At 52.2% G+C, this 23,426-nt stretch overlaps 1 protein-coding gene across 5 annotated transcripts in view; it reads right to left on the bottom strand.

The window, feature by feature from the left end:
* HTT (huntingtin) overlaps positions 1–23,426 on the bottom strand; it is a 149,358-nt gene that overhangs the window by 21,584 nt on the left and 104,348 nt on the right. For all 5 annotated transcript variants that reach the window (XM_036064275.1, XM_036064274.1, XM_030314313.1 and 2 more), the window contains 12 exons: positions 19,689–19,896; positions 14,986–15,127; positions 12,028–12,207; positions 11,714–11,890; positions 11,375–11,451; positions 9,941–10,079; positions 8,770–8,892; positions 6,736–6,949; positions 6,221–6,366; positions 4,198–4,375; positions 3,211–3,306; positions 365–552 (listed from right to left, as the gene is read on the bottom strand). In XM_036064275.1, the coding sequence (XP_035920168.1) occupies positions 365–552; positions 3,211–3,306; positions 4,198–4,375; positions 6,221–6,366; positions 6,736–6,949; positions 8,770–8,892; positions 9,941–10,079; positions 11,375–11,451; positions 11,714–11,890; positions 12,028–12,207; positions 14,986–15,127; positions 19,689–19,896 (1,868 nt within the window). The remainder of the gene's footprint in view (positions 1–364; positions 553–3,210; positions 3,307–4,197; positions 4,376–6,220; positions 6,367–6,735; positions 6,950–8,769; positions 8,893–9,940; positions 10,080–11,374; positions 11,452–11,713; positions 11,891–12,027; positions 12,208–14,985; positions 15,128–19,688; positions 19,897–23,426) is intronic.

The raw sequence follows: 23,426 nt of genomic DNA on the forward strand, positions 1-23,426 counted from the left end.
TGACTGCTTCTAAAGGGAAGCACCCGAGGGGTAGCACTTCTGGTCTACCGTTAAACCAAGGAGTCTAGTTCCCTGCCAATCACATCCAACATGAAGTACCGACTGGTGGGAGATGAAGTCTTACTGCTGGAAGTCATGCCTCACCCCATTTTGGAAAACCCAGCATTTCTGCTACCGACTGCTGGACACCACGCCCAAGGAAATCAGATAGGTGCCTTGAGCGCACGCCACGAAGGGCTCTGTACCACAGAGGAAGCACCTGAGGGGTCCACGTCTGCTTTCGCCCCCCCAGGGGCCCCCAGCCAGGGGCTTGCCCATGCATCTCGTTAACTTCGGTTTTCTGCCAAGGAGTGACCAGACTCACCAGGGGGGGGACGCGCGTGTAGCTGTTGACGAGGGGTAAGCGAGCCAGGCTGATGATGATGTTCCTGAGCACCGATGTGAGAAACGCTGGGGTGCTGCTATTCCTTTTATGGCCCAAGGCCAACACCGACGGCAAAGCCTCCACCATTTCTGCCACCATCCCACAGGCTGCGGTAATATAGGCCGGGTCTAAACAAACACCGTGGTTCAGAGGGCTGTTCTGTCAAAACACATCCCACACCCACACCTCCACTCCTGACTTTCCCGCCCCCTCACCGCACAAGGCACGACCCTACAGCCAGCTGCTCAAGCCACAGACGCAGAGCCTGCTAGGCCTCCAGTCGCTCGCTGAAGGTCTACAGGTGTTACCTTCTTCAAATCTATCTAAACGTGCAAGCCTGCACACGCCTGCCAGGACTGTCGTCTTGAACCTGTCTCCCGCTCCCGGTCCCAGCCCTCCTGCCCACCCTGCACTTACGCGGCCGTGCCGGCCGGCTGACATCCAGGGGGAGCCACCCCTCCCTGGTGCTTGCACTCCTCTCCCAGCTGGCGTGCAAGGAACCATGATGTAAATCATGATGTACAACATCAGGGCTTCTCCCGGGCTGGTGGGGGCGGATTCTGATGGGATGCCAAGTCCCACCCTAGAACCCCCAAGGCAGAATGCTGAGGCAGACCCCACGGCCTGAGGTAAGGACCACGGCACCTCGAGGGCAGGCAGTTTCTCGTTCACTTTGAGTCTGGCACAGAGTATGTGCCAAAAAATCATCTGTTGAGTTGATGAATGTTTAGGGCTGTCCGTGAACAGAACCCATGGTTTTGAGGCTGGAAAGGCTAAGCAACTTCCTCATATGGAGAAGAAGGGATTCTTACTGGGCTTATGGATTATGGAGTCAAGTGCCAAGCTAAGAGAGACAAAGCTGTCTTTAGTAATACTTTTTTAAAAAAGTAAATAAACTCTATGCCCAACATGGGGCTCAAACTCACTAACCCGAGATCAAGAGTCGCACACTCTACTGACTGAGCCAGCTGGGCGTCCCTGACCAGCAGTCCCTTAAGAGGATAATCATCCTATCATTCTTCCTCTGGCCAGGACGAGTGTAAGCGGCCTAAACAGGGCCATGGAGAACGGGCACAATGGCCGCAAACTAAGCATGCTCCAGCCCACGGGCCTGTGTGCTCTGACTCGACCCCCTGAAGTGCCTGAAGTATTTTGAGGAATGGAAATTCACGTGGTGATGAAAATTATGGTGCCATTTGCTGAGCACTTATAACAAGACTGGCGCTTATTCTGGGTGCTGTACATGGGTTAACTCATTTCAACCTCACACCAACCCCCTGAGGGTAGTGTCATCCGTACCCCCGCTGCGAAAGCACTGGATAATAACTGGCCAAGGTCACTCAGCTAGGAAGTGGCTGAGCAGGGAAGTGAGTGTCTGCAGACCCCTCACATTATCAACAGGAAATCATGAAATCCCAAACAGCTGACAGAACTGTAGAGCTTTGAGGTAAACACTTGGAGAAGAGCTTGGCTGTGTACTGAAACACCGTTGTTTCTGGATGGTTAGACAATTACAAAGCCTTGAACAGGTAACTAGAAAACCAGCATGCTCAAAACTAATGACAGGAAAATGCCATCATTTACCTGGGATTGCACAAAAGCTGGCAATAAGAAAGCATTTATGTACTTGCTCTGAAGTACGTAATGTTTTTTCTTTAATGTTTATTTTTCTTTGAGCGAGAGCAAGAGAGAGAGACAGAGCGTGAGCAGTGGGGAGGGGCATAGAGAGAGAGGGAGACCCAGAATCCGAAGCAGGCTCCAGGCCCCGAGCTGTCGGCACAGAGCCCGACGCGGGGCTCGAACCCACGAACCGCAGGATCATGACCTGAGCCGAAGTCGGACGCTTAACTCACTTGGGCCACCCAGGTGCCCCTCTGAAAAAAACAGGTTTGTTAAGCCGCCAGAATATGGCTAAGACTCTCGTACTCCAAGGAAGAGTGTTCCACGAAAGGGGCAGACAAGAACCAGCAGCTGGGGCGTCTGCCTCCCATCTCTGTGCAGGGGCTGCAGGCCCGCATGCCAGTCACAGCCTCTGGGTGAAGAGCCCGCCCAGCCCCAGGAGCATGGAGGTCCCCCCAGCGACAAGCAGTCGCTCAGCCCAGAGCTTTCCTCCCGATCTGTCTCACCACATTTTAAAGAGTGAGAGACTGGAATCAAGAGATGAGAACGATCCCGTCTAAATCTAGAAAAGCTGTAAATAAATGGGACGTGGACATGTATTTTGTAGGAAGAGCAGTAAATTTCATTTAAAAATCCACCACAACACACGGCTGACATAGACGCTCTGGTCACCTATCATTCACGTGGGTACTTCCACTAACTTCGAGCTTCTCAGCAATTCCACTCATTCATTACTGAGGGAACATCTGTGGAGCGTTTACAAAGGCGAGAACACAGAGAGGGAACAGAGTCCCTGCCCTGAGGGAGCTCAGAGTCTAGGTGAGAGACCAGAGCAGGAAGCCCTGCAGAGGACGGAAGCGCCAGGTGGGGAGGAGTGGCTGTGGGGACCCCGGAGGGCTTCCCTGGGGGGTGACGCCCCAGCTGAGTCTGGGGGACCAAGGAGGCCAGATGGACAGAGCCAGCGTGCCAGCAGGGGAAAGAGCACACGCGAGGTGAAGCCGCAAACTACGCTCCAGAGACAAGCAACTAGAGAGAAGCAACAGAGTGCAGCTAAACTAAGTAACGTTTTAAGAGTCCACACTTACCATTTTAAAAGTCTCTTTTATTAATGAATTTCAAGACCCCAAAGAAACAGGGTAAGAAAAAAAGTGGGTCTTGAGACTTACTTTGTGTGTTTGAATCTACTTCGTCCTCTCCGGCAGCCTTTGGGGTGTTCATCCTTCGGTCTGGACTAAGAAGCTGGTCCCCAGGCTGCACCACAACTAAAATCACAGGAGAACAAACTTTACTACTTCTTTTTATTCAAGATGTCACATTTGCGTAGTTTTACAACATCTCAAGGTGAGAGACTAAGTCAAATGAGGTCTAGATTTTCGACAGTACCAGCCTTGGGTATTATTAGTCTCTGGGCTAGCCCGCAACACTCAGGACTCGACTTCTACGTGGAGATTTCTAAGTCTGCCACCTCTCGCCCTGAAGGTTTTTATCAGACAGCTCGTGATTCATTACTGCTAAGAGCATCACTGCAATCCCCAAGAAGTCTGGCTTTGAAAAACTGCTCCCTAGATCTTTGTTTTCAAGTTGACTACAAATGCACAGATGAAAACAATTTAAACAATGAAACTTCAAAACACCCTCTAACATGTAAACTATAATGTCCAATTTTTAAGAAACTCTGGCTAATGACCCTTGTTAAGGACACTGTTCCTTGAAAAGAATAAGTCACTTTTATTTTATAATATATTAGTATTACAATGCATTATAGAAACAAGCATTTTGACTATAACAGAAAACAATCTTTCTAATGTAATCTTATTAAATCTTATGGTCATCTGGGACTAAGAGCATGAAACAGTCAGCTAGGACCAGAGATCAAAGGGGCATAACATTGGAAATATTTTTTTTATGAAAGTTGGAACTCTAAAATCTAAACAAAATGACTACAAAAGCAAATTCCAGTTTAATTCTAGTGCAGAATCCAAGACATTGGAGATGAACACAAGGCTCATATTTTATTCACCGATTCACCCCCAATTCCTTGCTTAGCACCTGGTAAACAGGTGGTGCCAAATAAATGCCTGCGACTCGACCTGCAGAGCTGATGACTGGTTCACGTGAGAAAGGAGAGAAAGCCCTTGTGGCCACAGACTCACTGGCTTCCAGGATGAAGCGGACACAGTGGATGAGAGAACAGGCGTGGGTCACCATCTCTGGGGAGGAGAGTGCGCTCCAGACGCTGGGCAGCTGCAGGGCCAGGCAACAGCAGTCCAGGCCCGCCTGAAGGTCCAGACTCAGCGGGATCTGCTCATGGATCAAATGCCACGACAGGGCCTAGGGGGGAGGGTCAGTGTTACAGACGGCTCAGACCTGCTTGCTTCCTGTCTCCGGGCTGTCAGGGAGCAAACGACCCCCAGCTCTCAGAGAACCGTCCAAAGCGCCAGAGGCTAGCAGGTCGTGACACCCTTCCAGAGGAATGGGCCCCGTCGCCCAGTCCCTTACATTCGTGCCTGACCACCTGCTCCCAAAAGTGCCTGGGGCTCTCCTCTCTGCCAAAATGGCCACCTGATCTCGCTGCTCCTCTTTCCGTCAGCTCTGTAGGCTTCTCTAGAAATCCTTCCCTGGTCAGGGAGCCTGGGTGGCTCAGTCGGTTAAGTGTCCGACTCCAGCTCAGGTCATGAGCTCACGGTTTGTGGGTTCAAGCTCTGTGCTGACAGCTCACAGCCTGGAGCCTGCTTGGGATTCTGAGTCTCCCTTTCTCAGTGTCCCCCTCCCCCACTTGTGCTGTGTCTCTCTGTGTCTCTCAAAAATGAATCAATGTTAAAAAAAAAAAAAAAAAAAAAACTCAAAAAAGAAAGAAAGAAATCTTTTGCTGGCTACATGGCCTCCAGGCCAAGGTCTTCTTACTCGGGGCTCCCCGGGCACAGGCAGGCCTTGCCTGTGTCGTAGTCAGAGGCTGAATCTGAGAGCATGGGTCTTGGACACGGCCAGGCTTGGGTTCAAATGTCTACTGGCTACTTCCTAATGGGTAAACCTGGGCAAGCCACCCAACTTCTCTAAGCCTTGCCCTCCTCGTCTGTAAAATGGGAAAAACAGAGCCCATGTCCCAGAACTGCAGTAAGGCCTGAATGAGTGGACGCATGGAAGCATTTCGCCCTGTATGCAGCAGGCACAGGACTGCGGTGGCCAGCGATCACTCTGTACTGAGACGTACCGCCTGTCGGCCTGCTCGCCACACTGAGACCGGAGGACAGGAATCAGCGGCCATGTGACTCAGCCTGCCTCTAGGCGGGTGCTTGCTCATCCCTTCACGAACGACCGCACGGTGCCTTCCTGACACCTCTCTCTCTCTCTCTCTCCCTGCTGTGAGTGGCAGGCGGAGTTGACGCTGGGTCAGCCGTGTCCTGCTTCGGCTGAGAGACACAGCTCAGGTCTCTGGCTGCAAGGATGTAGGCTAGACTATCTTCCAGAAGTTATATGGAAAGGTAACACACCCACATCATGTACACATTTTAGGGGTGACTGTAAGTGCCAACGCAGAGTGTTTAATTCCCCATGGCTGAAATGTCCAGGTTTATTTCTCAATTTAAAGCATAATAATTTTCCCAGACTATTTTTCTTTGATTATCCAAATTAGGATCCGCACTACATCAGTGGTGCTTCCTTTTCCCTAGAAAAATAAATTTAGTGGCTATCTGTCGTGAAATGAGAGGCAGCTTAGAATCAAGCAAAGAGGTCTACACACAAGCACGTGACTTCCAACACTGTTTGGGAGATCCCTGAGAGGTTTCTGCCCATCTCTCCAGTGACCCTTGCTTCTCCCCACCAGACCCTCCTCTATGACCTGTGCCCTCGCCCCAGACACGCAGGGGGAGACAGCTGTGGGCGGAAGTCCAGGTCCCAGGCCCAGCTCTCCAGGGCCAGCTCTAAGGTAGGGACAGGAAGCACCGTGTTGCCAATCTCCCAAGGCACCTGTGAGAAAGCAGCACGATCGGGGGATGTGAACGTGCTCTAAGCAGGTGACAGGTGTGATGCTTCACCACCTGTAGTTAGTGTCTCTGTGAGAAGGGGAGCCTGCCTGATGGCACAGCTCCCAGGTTGTAGACAAAACTGCCTTCCCTACTTCTCTAGTGACAATCCCTCAGCACGGAAACAATGACTTCCCCAGCTGCCTCTTACCTCGAGGGTCATGACCACAAACTTCACCGTGTCCCTCTCCTTCTCAGGAGGAAGGTGCAAGTGGCCGGGCAGTTTGGAGAATACCAGCAGGTACTGGGCCAGAGCCCGGGCCAGAGTGGTCAAGGAGCGATACAACACAGCATCCCCTAAAACACAAGATTGGGGGTGAGCGCAACTCTAGCAGAGGCTTGTGAACGGCAGTGAGGCCGTTCTCCGAGAATCTGCAGGCACTCGCAGCTCAGAAGCACATCCGCACCCACACCTAACTCCACGCGTGACTCGGGATGCACCTTCCTCAGAGCCTGTCTCCGTGCCCCTCCAGGGCTGGGCCAAGGATCGGCAAACATGCCGAGACACCCAGAGCTAGGGGTCCCAGCACTGTTTCTCAAGTCACCTCTGTGCGTGCTCTCAGTTTATTAGATCAACGGTATTTACCGTTATCTTGACTCAGTGCAAAGCACAGTACTGGCTCTGCAGCATGTTTAAGAAATAAAAGAAGTTTCTATTTTAACTACCAAATAGATCATTCAACTTGTTCCAGTAGGCGGTGGGCTCTGCGGGCAGGAACGGCTGGAAAACGTGGTGGGCGGCAGGGAGCTGCTGCACCAGGCCGGTCACACGGTCCAGGGTCGCCAGGCGAGCTGCTTCGAAAAGTGGACTCCTCTGGCCTCCGGAGACTTCGCGCATGCCAAGGCCCAGGCACGGCGCCAACAGGCTTAAGTTGAATTCCTGAATCAGGACGTTAAAGGTTCAGTAACAACAATTACACACTCTCAAGCAGGCAAGAAAAACACACAGAAGAAAGGACGATGCGAACATTTCTGAGAGAACACCCTCGAGTGCCCCATAAAAAATATCTTAAAGAGTAGTCTACTTTCCGTAATAAGTACCATATGCTCGGTGAAGTTTATTTCTGATCTCTTTGGGGTACTTTATTCTTAAAGAAATATTTTAAATCATTTATACCTTCAGATTTGTTTGAAATAAAAAATTTAACACATGTAATTTTTAATTGATAAAAATACAAAACGAAGCTGACAAGGCACCCAAGAAATCCAGTGAAACACCACACATTCACCAAGTTTGAAAAAGGTATGTTCAAAAGCAGGTGAAATAAGTCAAAACAGCCATGATGGTGGTTGAAAAATAGCATTTCTTATGACCATGTATCAATTTGTACTGTTTTGCCAATTTTTAAAAACCATTTAAGGATCTTAGGGGCCAATTTTCAGGTAGAATATTCATCTTATTTTAGGTAACATTCAGAAAAGCTAGGTCATCATCAGTGACCAAAATTGAAATTTCTGCTACAGCTAGAACCTTTAAAGCTATTAAAAGTCCAATTACTGAAGTGGAAAATTCAATAAATAGATCATCAAATTTATTCAGCGAATCAGCTTTCACTGAATGGAGCTTAAAATGATTTCAGCAAATTGACTGGAGCCAATTCTGTTTTTTCAATGTAGCCCCTACTGTCAGACTAATGAAAAATCAGCACTTGGTCAAAGACTGCTGTGTGGCCTCTACCCTGAGTCTCTTCCTCCTCACCCAGCCCATCCTTTGCTGCCCCCCACCCTCCTCCACGCAGCTGCCCTGCCGGCCCCCCACCCTCCACGCAGCCGCCCTGCTGGCCCCCCAGGCCCCTGCTGCTCTGCATTCCCATCTGGTACATGTTGAGGCAGCACTGAAACACCTAGGTTTGGTCAGTTGCTTGCCCCAGGAAGTCTGGGAAGGAAGCAAACGCTGTGGATGGTACAGAAGGGGAGGGCTCCACTCCTCACAGGACCTGCCCAAGAGCTGGGACAGGGACTCGGATGCTTTGCAAGGGCCTCCTGGGTCGGCTCTGCCTGCATGCCTACACGACATCAAGGGTGGGGACGGGGACCTCATGACATCTAGTGAGGGGCTGGGGAATGCCTGACCACAAGTAATGGAGGGACCTCACTGTATGTAGGAGAGGTACAGGGCCCCCACTATAAGTAGTGGGGGCAAGAGGACCTCACTACATAACATAAGGGGAGGGGCCTTACTGAAGATCAATTTCCGGAATGCCATGAAGAGTCAGTTAAATCATGTACTATACCATTTCAATACCTTTCCTCATGACTAGGAGAATATGCAATGGGAACAGACAATAATCTAAGAGAACCTATTTCCTTCAAGGGCATGAAAAGCTGAATGAAACACAATTTACTTCCTTTTGGATTCTAATGTGGCTGAAACAATGTCCTGCCCGTCTGGGTTAGAGTCTCTTCTTGTCCTGCACCCCCCACCCCCGGGTTAGAGCCTCCCCTCGTCATGCCCCGTCTGGGTTAGAGTCTCGCCTCGTCCTGCCCCGTCTGGATTAACGTCTCCCTAATTTCTCCCCTGAATGGGTTAGTCTCTCCATGTCCCGTCCCACCTAGCCCAGAGACTCCCATGCTCCATCCTGTCTGGATTAGAGTCTCTGCCATTAAGGCAGAAGAGCGAGTGGCACACGTCCTAAGTCAGTCACGTGATAATGAAGCCAGTCCAGCATCTTGCTGGCGTCCTGCTGCTCTCCACCGTACCGAGTTCATCATGAACGTGCTCATGTCACTGGGAGGAATCCGATTCACCAGTTCTGCCCCTTCCAGCAGCGCAGAATCCGACCTAGTCCAGCACTGGGATTTGACTAGACGTAGGTACCAGTCCTGGGAAGAAGAAAAAGGATAACGCCATGCAGTTGGGCAGGGGCTTCAACCCTATTGAACATGTGCTATTTCTGTGATCACTGCCCCTCACATCCTGTGGCCCCAGACCAAAGGACAGGGGGCCCCAAATGGACCGTGAATGCAGCTTCAGTAAAACTGGATTCTAGCTGGCCGTGCGGCTGCTCACCAAACCACAGGCCTTTTCCACGGGAACTGCTACAAGGCTGTCTTTGGACTCGCCGTTACCTACTGGACAGCCTCTCCTCCCTTACCCGGTGAACATTCCAGTGCCCTCCTAACAGCTCAAGTGTGGGGCCAGCAGGCCCTCCTCCCTGTGCCCTCACCCACCGTCCACCCCTCGCCTGGGAATGCTCTGATCACCTTCTACTGGGGTGTCTGCCTCGCTCCTTCCTCTCCAAGGCCAGTGCAGCAGAGGCTCCGAACAAATTGAATCTGAGTGTAGAGGCCTGAACTTTGCCACTCTGTGCCTGGGCTATGGGTTTTCAAAATCCAAGTTCAAATCTATGCTGACCTCCCTCCAGAAAACAGAGTACCAAGGATCTGCCGAGGCCCCAAATGGTCCCCAGCTCTGCAGTTTGAGTACTAAGGGTGACGGCAAGTACCAGGGTCCTTGGGACGGTGAGCTCAGCACGCAGGTCGGCAGGTTTAAGGAGAGGGAGACAGGCCAGGGGGGCAGGCACTTCGGGCTACGCGGGCCACGGCCACTCCTCCCCTGCCTCCCATTTGCTAACCGTGCCGATGCCCCTCTGCTTGACGCCAGAAGTGTCCCAAATCAGCATTTCCTCTCTCACCCCACACTTCCTGCTGATGACCTGGGCCGGACCTAAGGCATCCTGTCAGTGATGGGACCCCGCCCACTGCCAGCAAGAAGCAGGACGGGCGGAGAGCCCTCAGGAGCCACGCCACGTTTCAGGACGCCCCGCTGCCTGAGCCGCCCCGCTGCACCCTCTGCATTTGCCAAAGGCTCACGGGAGCACGGAGTGCCCGGGCCCTGTGTGTCACACGCACACACGGGCCAGACACTTACTTTGTCTGGAATGACTGTCTCCAGTGCCAGGGGCCCATCCCCGTCCAGCGGGTGGGACGTGACCGGAGGAGAAGGGCCACGGGAGCCCGGTGCGGTAGCAAGACGAAGCCTGTCCAGCAGGGAGTACAGCCTCTGGTGTCTGGAATAGGACCACACGTGGGGTTAGAGCACAGCCTCACGGGTAAGAAGTAACGGTGGCTTCCTAAAGCAGGATGCGACACATGTGACACGTTTTCTTCAGAGCTGCCTCAACAATGCTCAGACAGGTGGTGATGCAGCTTCAGGCTCTGGCTTATTTTTAACAGCACAGTTCATGCCCCACCAACGTTTTGCAGACATTTCATTTATACTCGAACATCGTAACAGGCAATAACATGGTTTAACAGCTAATAAAAGCATTCTTTACATATGCAAAATCGATCATCTATTCTAAGACCCAAGTGCACAAAATCTCCCGTTGATTCTCCCAACACGATAAAATTTATACCAATTTATGTTCACTTCATAGAAGAAGCACCTCACCTTGAACAAGGTATTTATATAATCTTCCTCATCTGGTCTGAAATCTACATGTAGAATCAAAAAATAATGGTTTGACCTTCCGCTATCTGCTAAGAGAGCAACGACTTCATGATGCAAATGACGGTATGACCGGCCCAGCAAACTGCACGTCCGTCCAAACCGTGTGCTGTCTACCCGGTTAGGCCCCTTCCCCAGGGAAGACACCGGCAACGATCCACAGCACAGGCATTCTACCCCGTTCTCCCTCCTGCTCTCCCTCTCTGGCTCTCTCCCCGTCTCTCTCTCTGTCTCTCTGTCTCTGTCTCTCTTGCACACACACACACACACACACACACGCACGCATGCGCTCACAGGCACACGCCTTCCCCCCTGTGGAGGGCAAAAGGTAAAATCTAAAGGTAAAACATATTTTATTTATTTAGTTGAAGAAATCGATAACAGATGTCAGGATTTCCAGTAAGGCTTCTAAAAGACTACGCAACAAAATCAGGCGATAAATACCACACAGAGGTAACATTTTAACAAGACGCAAATATAATTCTTGCACGCCGAAAAGTGGGTAACGTCTTTCAGACAGGCCCGCTGTTGCACAGCAGTTAGGTTACACGCTGTGGTTTTGCGAAGATAAGGCAGGTAACCCTCTCCTCTGTCACAGCCTGGTGAACACGTACAACCTCTCAGGCAGCCAAGGGGACGCAGGCGTGTCTGCTCTGACGGCAGACACAGTGCTGTCTGTTCATCTCCCTTTTTATAAAGTGAGTCCCATTCCGTGTCATTTAGGAAGGCCTTCTCTCAAGGCCCTTCTGTGGTAAACTCACCTACAAGGCACATCGATCTCTCGTCCTGAGCTTATCCCCTTACAGATCGAAGCCTTTATATCCAAAAGCAAGGAACGCCTGGTTGTAGCATTACCTCTGAGCCAGCCCGCTGCTCTGAAGGTATTCCTGGATTCTGGTTAGTTCCTCCACCGGCAACTGGGCCATGCTGCTCTGCAGTGGACAATAACATGTCAGCACGTAATGAATCCAAATAACCTCGCGCTGATTTAAAAAGCAAAGAGTAACGTGTACAGTTGACGAGTAGAAAGTACAGGCAGCACTCGTATCAGGCACACAAGGAATTTACACATCTTGTACATGTTTCCCTCAGCGGCCATATGAAGACTATGCCTGTGGAGGAAAAAACCAGCCAACTGTTCTGCCTGCTCTGCTAACTTCTCAGTAAAAATCAGTCTCAGTGTTTTTCTAGTACCTGCAAATTTGCGGCCAAAAGCATTTCCACGCGGCGACAGGCAAGGGTGTCGACCATGCGAGCCAGCACTCGGAACGGGGTGCACAAAAGCTTGTCCACATACAGTGTTAACACGGCGCCCGACTGGCTGAGGTGGATCCCTTCCAAGCACTGAAGCGTCTTCTTCAGGGTGGTGGGCTGGAGGTGGGGAGAAGGAAAGCAGCAAGGGCACAGGATTTTGCCAACTGGAAATCAGCAGTTTCAAAGTTCCGACGGTACGTGTTTAAGGCAGAGAAAAAAACCGACTGGCAACAGTCGTCACTAGAGAGACTTACGGCTGAAAGGTTCTCACAACGAGACTGAATTGCCTGGATGAAGAGGCCGCTGGCGGCGGAGTTCCGGTGAACAGCACTAATGAAATCCTGCACGGGAGGCTCATGGGACAGATTGATCAGGTCCTGAATATGATTCACGATGAGCCACGTTAAGTGCTCTGAATCGTGTAGGTTCTGACACTGAGGAAAAAAGACAGTGAAAGACTCGTTTCCAAGTAGACAAGCACAGAACGGATACTGGTGCCACAGAAAAGGCCACAAGAGGTAGGAAGGGGAAAATAAATCCCAAATTATGATCTTCACTGAAAACGTCCAGTGTCTGACCTCCAATGATCATCAGGGTCGGAGCTCACTTCACAGACTCCGTTGCCTTCAACCCTACGATGCGGCCAAAGCTGTTGGATGTCAGACCCCGCCAGGGAAATGTGACACTCCAGCACAGCTCCGAGGGACACTGGCCAAGGGGTAGGGGGAGAGAGGAGCAAGGCCCAGGGCTACAGGGGTCAACGGGCGCCTGCCATGGACCAGTGACCCCAGGGCAGCGGGCACAGCAGGGCTGACATCGCCCTGCCCTCAGGTGACTGAACCGAGCCGTGATGCAGGAGACCAGGTGACAGACACTCCCATGCACGGCAGGCCCTGCTCTGTCCGGGCTTCGATCTGGCCCAACGAGAGTGAGAGTGTTCTCCGGTTCTCCTTCTCCAATCCTGTGACAGGTCACTGGAGAAAAAGGGCTCCCACAACTGTCACAGTTTTTTTTTTTTTTAATTTTTTTTTTTTCAACGTTTTTTTTTTTTTTTTATTTTATTTTTGGGACAGAGAGAGACAGAGCATGAACGGGGGAGGGGCAGAGAGAGAGGGAGACACAGAGTCGGAAACAGGCTCCAGGCTCTGAGCCATCAGCCCAGAGCCCGACGCGGGGCTCGAACTCACGGACCGCGAGATCGTGACCTGGCTGAAGTCGGACGCTTAACCGATTGCGCCACCCAGGCGCCCCATGTCACAGTTTTGACAGAATGCCTGAATCCAAAATATGAACAAATTCCACATGGACATTAAGGGGTGAAACTTAAGATTTATAAGGAAATAAATATCCATCTTTATTTTTTTTTATTATTATTTAAGGTTTATTTATTTTTGAGAGAGAGAGAGAGACAGTGTGAGCGGGAGAGGGTCAGAGAGAGAGGGAGACACAGAATCCAAAGCAGGCTCCAGGCCCTGAGTTGTCAGCACAGTGCCTGATGTGGGGCTCGAACTCACGAACGGTGACATCAGACCTGAGCCGAAGCCAGACACTTAACTGGCTGAGCCACTTAGGCGCCCCCCCCCCCCACCTTTTCTTCCCCATCTTTAAATATGTATGTTGCTTTTTCATCTTAATTCATAATCCTCCTAGGCAGAAACTGTAAAATAAGAACAATTCTTTGACATGGTTACTGATTAATATTTTCTGTGGGGGATAACTTGATAGCATTAGTTTATAAAATTTGTATTTTTCTTACATTTCTGTGAAAGCATTATGTAATTATTTCTCAAAAGTAGAATAAGACAGAAAAACTATGTCAACGTAAAGAATGTAAGTAAAAAAAGTGAGTAGCAATAAAAAATCTCTCTGATGACAACTAGTTCCTTGAAAGAGTCCCCTTCCTTTCCGACTGAGAATGTCATGCCCTCTGCTGTGTGAAAACAGCATGTGCATGGTGCCATGTTAGTGCCAAAGATGTGCACATGCTCTGTATTGGGAGAGAAAAAGCACCAAATTCCAGCCAAAATGCCACAACAGGTTTTTTGAGTAATGCAATTACAAGGAGATGGTATCTTCTTCTGTTTATTGGTTTTTGTCAATTTTCTTCTTTTTTCTTCATGTTTATTTTGAGAGAAAGTGTGCACGAGGGGGAGAGGAGCAGAGAAAGAGGGAGAGAGAGAATCCCAAGTAGGCTCTATGCTGTCAGCACAGATCCTGACAAGGTGCTCAATCCCATGAATCGTGAGAACGTGACCTGAGCCAAAATCAAGAGTCAGACACTCAACTGAGACACCCAGGCACCCCTGCTTTTTATCAATTTTCTCTATGAAACATGTGATGCTCATTTGACGGCCAACAACTCCGCAAATGTTATCTTTTTGACAAGGACGGCATATGGGGTATCCGGGTGGCTCAGTCGGTTAAGCATCCGACTCTTGGTTTCGGCTCAGGTCATCATCTCATGATTGGTGAGTTTGAGCCTCGCACTGGGCTTTGCGCTGACAGCGTGGAGCCTGCTTGGGATTTCTCTCTCCCTCTCTCTCTGCCCCTCCCCAACTCATGCTGTCTCTGTGTCTCTCAAAATCAATAAACTCAAAAACAAAATAATATCATAATGTAATATAAAAATAAAGTGAAATAAAAGATAAAATAAAATAAAATAAAACGGATGGCATTTAACCAGGAAATTTTTAACTTAAAAACTCTTTTTAACATTTATTTATTTTTGAAAGAGAGAGAGCCAGAGCGTGAGCCGGGGAGGGGCAGAGAGAGAGAGGGGGACACAGAATCGGAAACAGGCTCCGGGCTCCGAGCTGTCGGCACAGGGCCCGACGCGGGGCTCGAACCCACGAACGGTGAGATCGTGAACTGAGCCGAACTCGGAGGCCCAACTGACTGAGCCCCCCAGGCACCCCAGGAAGCAACTTTAAAATGAAGCGACAGGTACCTAAGGCCCTTCCCACAGATGACGGACCTCGCAGGAGAGCCGCACTCAAAAGTCACACTCTCGGCTCGTTCCTGTCACACAGGCAGGCCGACCAGGTGCCAGAGGCACGGGACCTGCGGACAAACCTTCCTTCCGCGACCAGCCGGAGCAGGACCCAACGCTCGCTGCGGTCCACGGTCCTGTGGTCTCCGAGCTGGTGGCTGGGTGGCAGGAGGTGGCTCCGCGGAAGCTGCCCCTGCCCCACCACACCCATTTCCCGACTTACGACATAATCGCAGAAGAGAATGAGAGCTCCCCGCCGCACTATTTCTCTGTTGCACATTCCGGGTTTGCTGGCCGCGTCGGAGTCCCCCTCCTCTCCGGACATCTGGGGGCTGAGTGACTTCGTACTGGACAGACTACGTCTCCTGGAAGGAGCAACAGGCGTGCTGACGCCTCTGGGACGGCCACCCCCACCGCGTGTGTGACGTGCGCTTTTAGCCGCTGGCCTCTGAGCTAAGGCAGCGCATGCGTGGAAAACGAAAGAAAGAAGAGGGTCTCACGGGCAAACCGCCAAATGCTTGACCTAAAGGCCAAGGCCGGCCCGAGGCTGCAGGCGGATGGGCACTCAGGCGCCGAGGCTCTTGGCCACCGCGCCGGACAAGGCAGCTGCCGTGGGGACCCCAGCGCCGGCGCGCACACGAGCTGCCTACCGTCTTTCACGAGTCACCAGGGAAGCGCGCGCTCACCGAGGTCCCAGCTGAGAGCAGGTCTGCAAAATTCACCCCCTCTAGGGAAGCCGGTCTTTTTCTTTCTCAGCCCAGGGGAATCACACACTTGGAACCCTCGATTCCGCCACAACCCTTCACACACTTGTTGCCACTCCCACAAACTTGCCCCGGCCTAAGTGTGAGGACAATCTCCTTCCCTCGGCAGTGGAGACAGAGGTCACGCGAGGACGAGAATGTTCTGGAATGTGTCAACTTCTCCTCTGACACTTCAGGATTTACAAGGGAACTGGTCTCAACTATTCTACAGGTTGGAAACCTGTTCAAACTGCAATTTGCCTTTTCTCACCTGGTGAATGGGCGAGCCAGCTGTTACCCAGACAAGGGAATACTACTCGCTGATCCCAAGAACAAATCACTGGTACATGCACACCAGCGCCATAGAAGACCTTTAAATACAGCGCGCCAAGTGACAAAGCCAGACTGAAGAAGCGCGGACCGTGTGACTCCATCCAAATGGCACCGTGCAACAGGCTACACACAAGCACAGAGCATGGACCAGTGGCAGGGTATGGGGGTGACCACGAAGGACGCAGGGGATCTTCTGAGGTGACAGCACTGATCTGTATCGTGACTGTGGTGGCATTCACCTGACACTTGGTACAAGAGTGGGTTGTCCTGTATTGTAAGTCGTAAGTCAATTTAAAACCGACAAACAGAAACGTCTCCTCTTCTCAGCCCTCCTGCCAGCCCCAGAAAACAATTCCCAGATGCAGAGGTTTCTGACGTAACATCAGAGTAAACAAAGGCACACGCAACAGAAAAGGAGCAGGTGGTCTGAACAGGACATCCCAGAGTTGATGGAGACACTTAGCGGGTTAACTCCCACCAACACAAAAAGAGCCAAACACACGCCACACAAATACCAAACACTCGCCGTACATAGACCGTACGCACACCACAAATACGACACACATCATAACCACGCACACACTGCCCCCGCCCACACACACACAAGCACCTAACACTAATGGAAAGAGACCGGCAAGGATCCAGCATGGCAGACCGGAGGAGCGCGACTCTTCCTGCACCCCCAGCTGGTCGAAGGGGCCCCGTGGCCACGGCGGGTGCTCCACCTACACAGCTCCCCAAAGCAAAAGGGACGCCTGCAGCCTCTGACAGTGACTGGCTCTCGAGGTTGTCCGGATTTTTCAAGCATTTAAGTCTACTGACTAAATCTGCTTTTGTCTTCTCTGGGGCCCCCAGCTGGCTCTGTTGCAGAGCAGGTGACTCTTGGGTCTCGGGGTTGTGAGTCTGAGCGCCACGTTAGGGATACAGATTACTTAAAACAACAAATTTTTAAAAAAGGGAAGCGAAACACTGCGATTAATAACACCTCTGCAGTTTCCGTGTCTTAAATGCTATCAAGTGGCGAAGTCCATCTCTTCCACCGCCCTGGACAGCAAGTGGACAGGAGCCGTTAGGGAAGTGGCACCCGTGGACCCCACGAGAAACACACACACAGGAGGCCAGCCTTGTGTGCAGGGCCCGGTCAGTGTCCTGAAGCAGAAGAGAGGAAAGGAGGAATGCAAGTGGGGAAGGAAGAAGTGGAAAGTCTCCACCTGGAGGTGACACGTGTGTGTGCACAGAGAAGCCTCCTGGGGCCCCCGCGTGAGTCGGGCCAGGTCTCGGGACGTGAAGTCAGTACACAAAACCACTTGCATTTCCAGAAGCTAGTGGCACACCACGTAAAACAAAACACTTCTGAAAGCAGCACTTGACACACCATCCCAGATGAAGCGCAGAAACAATTCAGAAACACGTGTGACCCCTGTACGCCAGACACTAGGAGAAGGTCGTGGCACACGAAGCACCTAACTCAGCAGGGAGAGAGGCCAAGTTCGAAGACGGGAAGACTGGATGCTGGACATGGGCTCTCCAGATCACTCTCCAGACCGGCTGCAAGCTCAGTCAAACCCCCGCCGCTGGCTGGTCTGCACTCACAAGCGGATTCGAAGACACACAGGTGGAAACGCAAAGAACGTAAAAGAGCCAAAGCCATGTTGACCGTGAAGGGAAGCTGGGGGAGCGGCAGGGCGGCCGAGGGACGCAGTGGCGGTGCCGGCAGCGCGGAGTGACGGCCGTGAGCAGGGCCCAGAGGCAGGTCTGCACACCGGAGCCCGCTGGGTTCTGAGGCAGGTGCCACGGGGACTCAACAGAGGCGGGACGGCCTTTTCCACACGCGATGCTGACCGAAGCACCCCGCACGTTTCGTCACACACAAATGTTAGCTCGCAGCGGTGAGCACCAACGCTATGGAAGTTCCAGAAGAAGCCACAGAAGACAATCTAGGTGCTCTTGGGGGAGGCACACATTTCTTGGGTTGGACAGAAAAAGAATGAACCAGAATAACTGACAAACTTGATTGCATAGAATTGTAACATTTCTGCTCAAATTAAATCATGAAGATAAAACAGCAAACCACAGAACAAGAGAGAACTTTTACGCTACCTCTGACAAAGAGCTTACATCCAGAATATAAAAAATTTACAGCCCAGTCACAAGACAACAGACAGCCAAATCTTAAAAAACAGCCAATAACTGAATGTGTACTTTACAACAGAAGGTATACAAATGGCCAACAGGCACGTGAAAACACGACTGACTTTCTAAGTCATGAGAGAAACACGAATGAAAACTGTAATGACACCGCCCTGCACCCGCTCCGAGGCCTAGAAGGGGAAGCGCCTGTAACGTCCCGGGTGGGGAGGATTTGGAGCCGTTCGAACTCACAGCCGCTTCCCACGTGTCTCCCTCTGGAGCAAACCTCCTGTGAGCCGTCCAGAGCCAGGCGGTCTCAAATGTCCCGACTTCCTAGATCTGTTTTCCTGAACTTTTACTCCGAAGACTTTCCAACCAACAGAAGAGCTGAAAGGTTAATTCAATGAGCAGTCACACACCCTTCACCTAGATTCAACCACCAGTATGTTGTCACCTCGTGTGCACACACACGTGCCCTCCACACACACACCCTCACACACGTACATGCTCTACGCACACGCACAAACCCTACGGGCACACACACTCTACACACGCACACACGTGCACTCCACACATTCTCTACACGCACGCACAGTCCGGGTCTCTGGCACGAGCCCCCGGCGGCTCTCAGGCCCACTCCTCAGGGACTCAGGGCCTCGCCCGGCGTGTGCTCCGCGGACCAGAGCATCACTCCACCCGGGAGCCTGGCGGAGGAGCAGAGTCCCAGGCCCCGCCAGTGACCTGGTGAACCAACCCTGGTTCTAATAAGCCTGCCAGCTGCCTGGTGTGTGCACTGAGGAAGCACCGACGCGGAAGACACTCATTCTCTGTCCCTGACTCTTACCGTCGGTCGTCATCGTGACAAACTTAACAATGTTCTCGAAGCATTTCAAATGTTTCCAGTAGCCTGTCTTCCCCAACTAAACCGTAAGCACGCTGAGGGCCGGAAACGGGTGTTATTGTTCCTTTGCGTCTTCCACAACACACAGCACGGAGCGGATAGTGAGTGACGCCTGCCAACACTGGATTTTCCAGCTGAAAGCAACGGTGCGGCCCAACTGGGACCCCAGGCCTCCCAGAGCTCAGCCTTTCCACACTGGGCAGAGAGGAGCCGACCCGGGCCCTGCAGCCCCTGCCATCTCTAATCTCTGGGGCTTTCTCTGCTCACCACGGGCTCTCGAGCCTTCCAGAAACACCACACTGAGGACCCAGCGTGGGGGATGGGTGGCAAAGCTTCATTCCCACGTGTGTGCAAATGCCCAGAAATCAAGGCTTACGCCTGAAAACTCTTTGCAGAAAGGGGGTCACCCCCAATCAGATACTTAGTAAGTCTTCTCGAATGATAAAAAAGAGGGCATTTCCAAGTACTTCTGAAATGCTGCTCAGTAATTACTTCATTATCTAAGAATAACCAGAACCACATTTAACTTACAATGAAGTTAAGACATTGCAACACGTCTGGCTCTGGAACCAATTTAAGGACGAGAGCCCAGCAAGAGGGACACAGCATGACCAGAAGGAACCACAAGAGGGACGGTGTCGAAGAACTTGTCAAAGAGACCACACTTGAAAAGCAGCAGCTATTGTAAATGCCTCTGGTCTGACCACGTTCCTCCCCACGAGAGGAGGACGGACAGAGAGCGGAATCTGCACAAAGCCTCACGGGCACGGGGCCAGACCTCCCGCTGACCGCTGTCCCGGCCCACGGGGGCGGGCGTACCTGGGGGTCTGCTGCACCTCTGCCCACCAGCGGTGGTCGGTGTGGCTGACGAGCAGCAGGATCTGGCACCAGAGCAGCACGAGCGCCGGATGCGTGGGCACCATGGCGCGCACCTGCGCGTTCAGCCTGTCCAGGCCGTAGAAGCTGCTGTCGCTGCTGTCCACCGTGAGGAGTCTGGAGGCGGCTGCTGTGATCCTACGGAACATTCCTGGAAACAAGCCAAAAGTAGAACTGAGAGGGGAATGTCTGGGCGGCTCACTGGGGCCCAACGCTCTGTGGCCACAGGAAGACTTCACACAAAAGGTACACCCTCAGCTTTCTCCTGTACTTACACAAAGCATTTGGCACTTAGAAAACCGGGCTTTTGAAGCAAACCCAGACATGCCGCTTAGCTGACGGAGCAGCCACGGGAGCTGACGCCTTATTCGCCGCGCCTTCTCTTCCGCCCCCGTTGGCAAGTTCCCCAGGAGCCCCGCGCCAAGAGCCGCACCTGCGCCGGGACAGCGGACCCGGCTCCACCGAGGAGCAGGTGGCCCACACCGGGTGCCACAGGTTACTGCCCCTGGGACAGCAAGGCCACTCCGGTAGGAGCGGCAGGACCCTCGCGACACCCCACTCATGACGTAATAAATGTCTCCTTGTTTGCAAAGAAGGCTCGAGAGCCCGTGGTGAGCAGAGAAAGCCCCAGAGATTAGAGATGGCAGGGGCCGCAGGGCCCGGGTCGGCTCCTCTCTGCTCAGTGTGGAAAGGCTGAGCTCTGGGAGGCCTGGGGTCCCATTTGGGCTGCACCACGGCAAGTGCCCACGCCAGACCCCAGCCCACGATCCACAGACTACTGAGAGCACAGGGCCAGCACGGGCCCTCCTGGGGCGGGGCCACCACGCAGCCAGCCACACGTCAGCGGCACGCCCGGTGGCCCTCTGCCCACAAGCCTGTCCATGGCATCGCCCTCAAGGCCTGGACAAATCCCCTCCGGGAATTAGCGATTTCATTCTATCCCCTCCTTTAGACAGATACAAAGTCAGCTCAAGACGCCTCCCGTGCCATCTGCCCGGGCTCCACGTGAGCTGGCCCTCGCCCCAAGGACCAGCAGACACGCACGCGCTGCAAGCCCAGCAGGAAGACCTAACACAGGTGGGGGCTGCCAACGGCTCCCTGCCTTCTGTATCTCGAGTCTCCTGGCGCCACAGCCGGGGAGTCAAAATCTTATTTCCGGTTTAGGTTCTACAACCTCCCAAGTGCAAAGGGGCCCTAACACGGGCAAACACAGACAGACTACGCTTTGTGTATTCGTTCCCGACTACTTTGTGACTGTTGCGCCTCTGACCTGAGGCAGAGAAAGAGAACTAACCAAAGCAGGAGAGTCACAGCACATGACACCGGGCTGGCCTCCTGGGGCACCCAGGCAGCACGGCAGACATACTCAGAAGGTCAGTTCCAGTGAGACGTCCAGCGCTCGTCTTGTCTCTGGCTCCATTTCCAGGGTTTTCTCTGGGTGCTGCGTGGACAGCATCACCCACCTCCGGCCCACTCAGCCCGGGCCCGGTCCTTCTCCGTGCCCTCCGTTATTGCACGGGCTCCTTGAGGGCCAGTGGACACGAGGGAAGAGGCAGGGAGCCAGGCCGGAGAGCACAGGGAGTGACAGACCACGGAGGAGGGGGTTCACGGAACAGGGGCAGGAACCCACAGTCAGAGCTGTGTTCCAGGTGCCCGGGATGCAGTGCAGGCTCTGCAATCAGACCACGGCTCCCCCACTTACCTGGCCCTGGCTGCACATCACCCGGGTCTCAGCTTTCTCATTTGCAAAATGGAATTAGGAGCAGCGGCTGCTCAGAGCATCAAACAGTAAAACCTGAGTGAAGGGCTCAGCAAGGCACGGGCCAGAACAAATGACCAGCAAGCAGGGCTGCTAGGAAGGTTCTCACGGCCTCTGGGGGCAGGGGGTTCGTCAGCAGAGAGGGCGAAGTGGACGGGAGAGCAGAGGAAGTCAGGCGGCTCGTTGGGGCGGGGAGGAGTCAGCAGCAACGCTGGGGTCTGAGCATCTCCCACGGTGAGGACGGACCAAAGTGGCAAAAAGGAGCCAGAGTAAAGCAGCTATGCCAGGGGACGAGTTCAATTTTTATCCTAAGTGTGACGTGCTGGCAAGACACCAAGTCACACAGCTACGAGGATGACGGACACGAGAGATCGAGGCAGACAAGTCCGTGGGGCGACCCAGACTATGTAGACAATGATGAGTCATCTCTGCAGCAATGACCAAGCCAGGTCACAAAGGGGACAGTCCTACTGACAGTGAGGTGGGAGACAGAGACGGAGACAGGGAGTGTAAGAGAAACAGAGGAGGAGAGACAGAGATACCAGGAGAGAGAGAAGAGAGACCAAGGATAGGAACCAGGAACAAGAATACCCAAAGGAGAAAAGACTCCTCTTTGCTAAATGGTGTGAGGAAAACTGCATCTTCACAGATAAAGAAGAAAACTGGATCCCCACCTTATACCACTCACAAAAATGAACTCGAAATCAATTAGACTTAAATGTAGAACCTGAAACCGCAGAACTCCTAGAAGAAAACAGGGGAAAGCTTATTGACTTGGATCTTGGCAACAATTTTTTGGACGTGCCGCCTAAATCACAAACAACAAAATAAAAAATTAAACAGGTGCTGGGGCATCTGGGTGGCTCAGTCGGTTGAGCGACTGACTTCGGCTCAGGTCACGATCTCACGGTCCGTGAGTTCGAGCCCCGCGTCGGGCTGTGTGCTGACAGCTCAGAGCCTGGAGCCTGCTTCGGATTCTGTGTCTCCCTCTCTCGCTGCCCCTCCCTGGCTCATGCTCTGTCTCTCTCTCCTTCAAAAATAAATAAAAAAATTAAAAAAAATAAAAAATAAAAATAAAATAAAAATAAAAATATTTAAAAAGAAATAAGCAGGTGAGACCACACCAAACCAAAAGCTTCTGCACAGCAAACGACCAGCAAAATGAAAAGGCAACCTACAGAATTGAAGAAAATATGTGCAAACAACACATCTCGCAAGAGGCTAATGTCCAAAAAATATAAGGGACTAATACAACTCAATAGCAGACAACCCAAGAATCCGATTAATAAGTGGGCAAAAGACCGACACAGGCATTTTTCCCTAGACACACAGATGGCCAACAGGTGCACGCAGAGACGCTCCACGTCCGCCACGGTCAGGGAAACGGCAATCAAACCCGCTACGAGCTCGCGCCTCCCCCCTGCTAGGATGGCTACTATCAAAACGGCAAGCGTTGGCGAGGATGTGGACGAAGGGGAGCCCTCGTGCAAACTGCTGCAGCCGCTGTGGAAAACAGTACAGATGTTCCTCAAGAAACTAAAAATAAAATGGCCACACGATCCAGCGATCCCACCTCTGAGCATTTATCTGAAGGAAACAAAACCGCTATCTCGGAGGTACCTGCACCCCCACATTTACTGCAGTGTTACAACACCCAAGACGTGGAAACGACATCAGCATCCGTCAAGAGACGAAGGAGTAAAGAAGATGTGGTATACATACAAAAGGGTCATAAAAAAAGGAGATCCTGTCATCTGTGACAACATGGACGGATCTTGAGGGCGTTATGCTAAATGAATGAAATAAGTCAGACTGAGGCCCCCGGGTGGCTCGGTCGGTTGAGCACCTGACTCTTGATTTCGGCTCAGGTCACGATCCCAGGGTCATGGGATCGAGCCCTGCGTTAGGCTCCACGCTGAGTG

Source organism: Lynx canadensis, chromosome B1 (assembly GCF_007474595.2).
Source record: "Lynx canadensis isolate LIC74 chromosome B1, mLynCan4.pri.v2, whole genome shotgun sequence".
Taxonomy (NCBI): Eukaryota; Metazoa; Chordata; class Mammalia; order Carnivora; family Felidae; genus Lynx; species Lynx canadensis.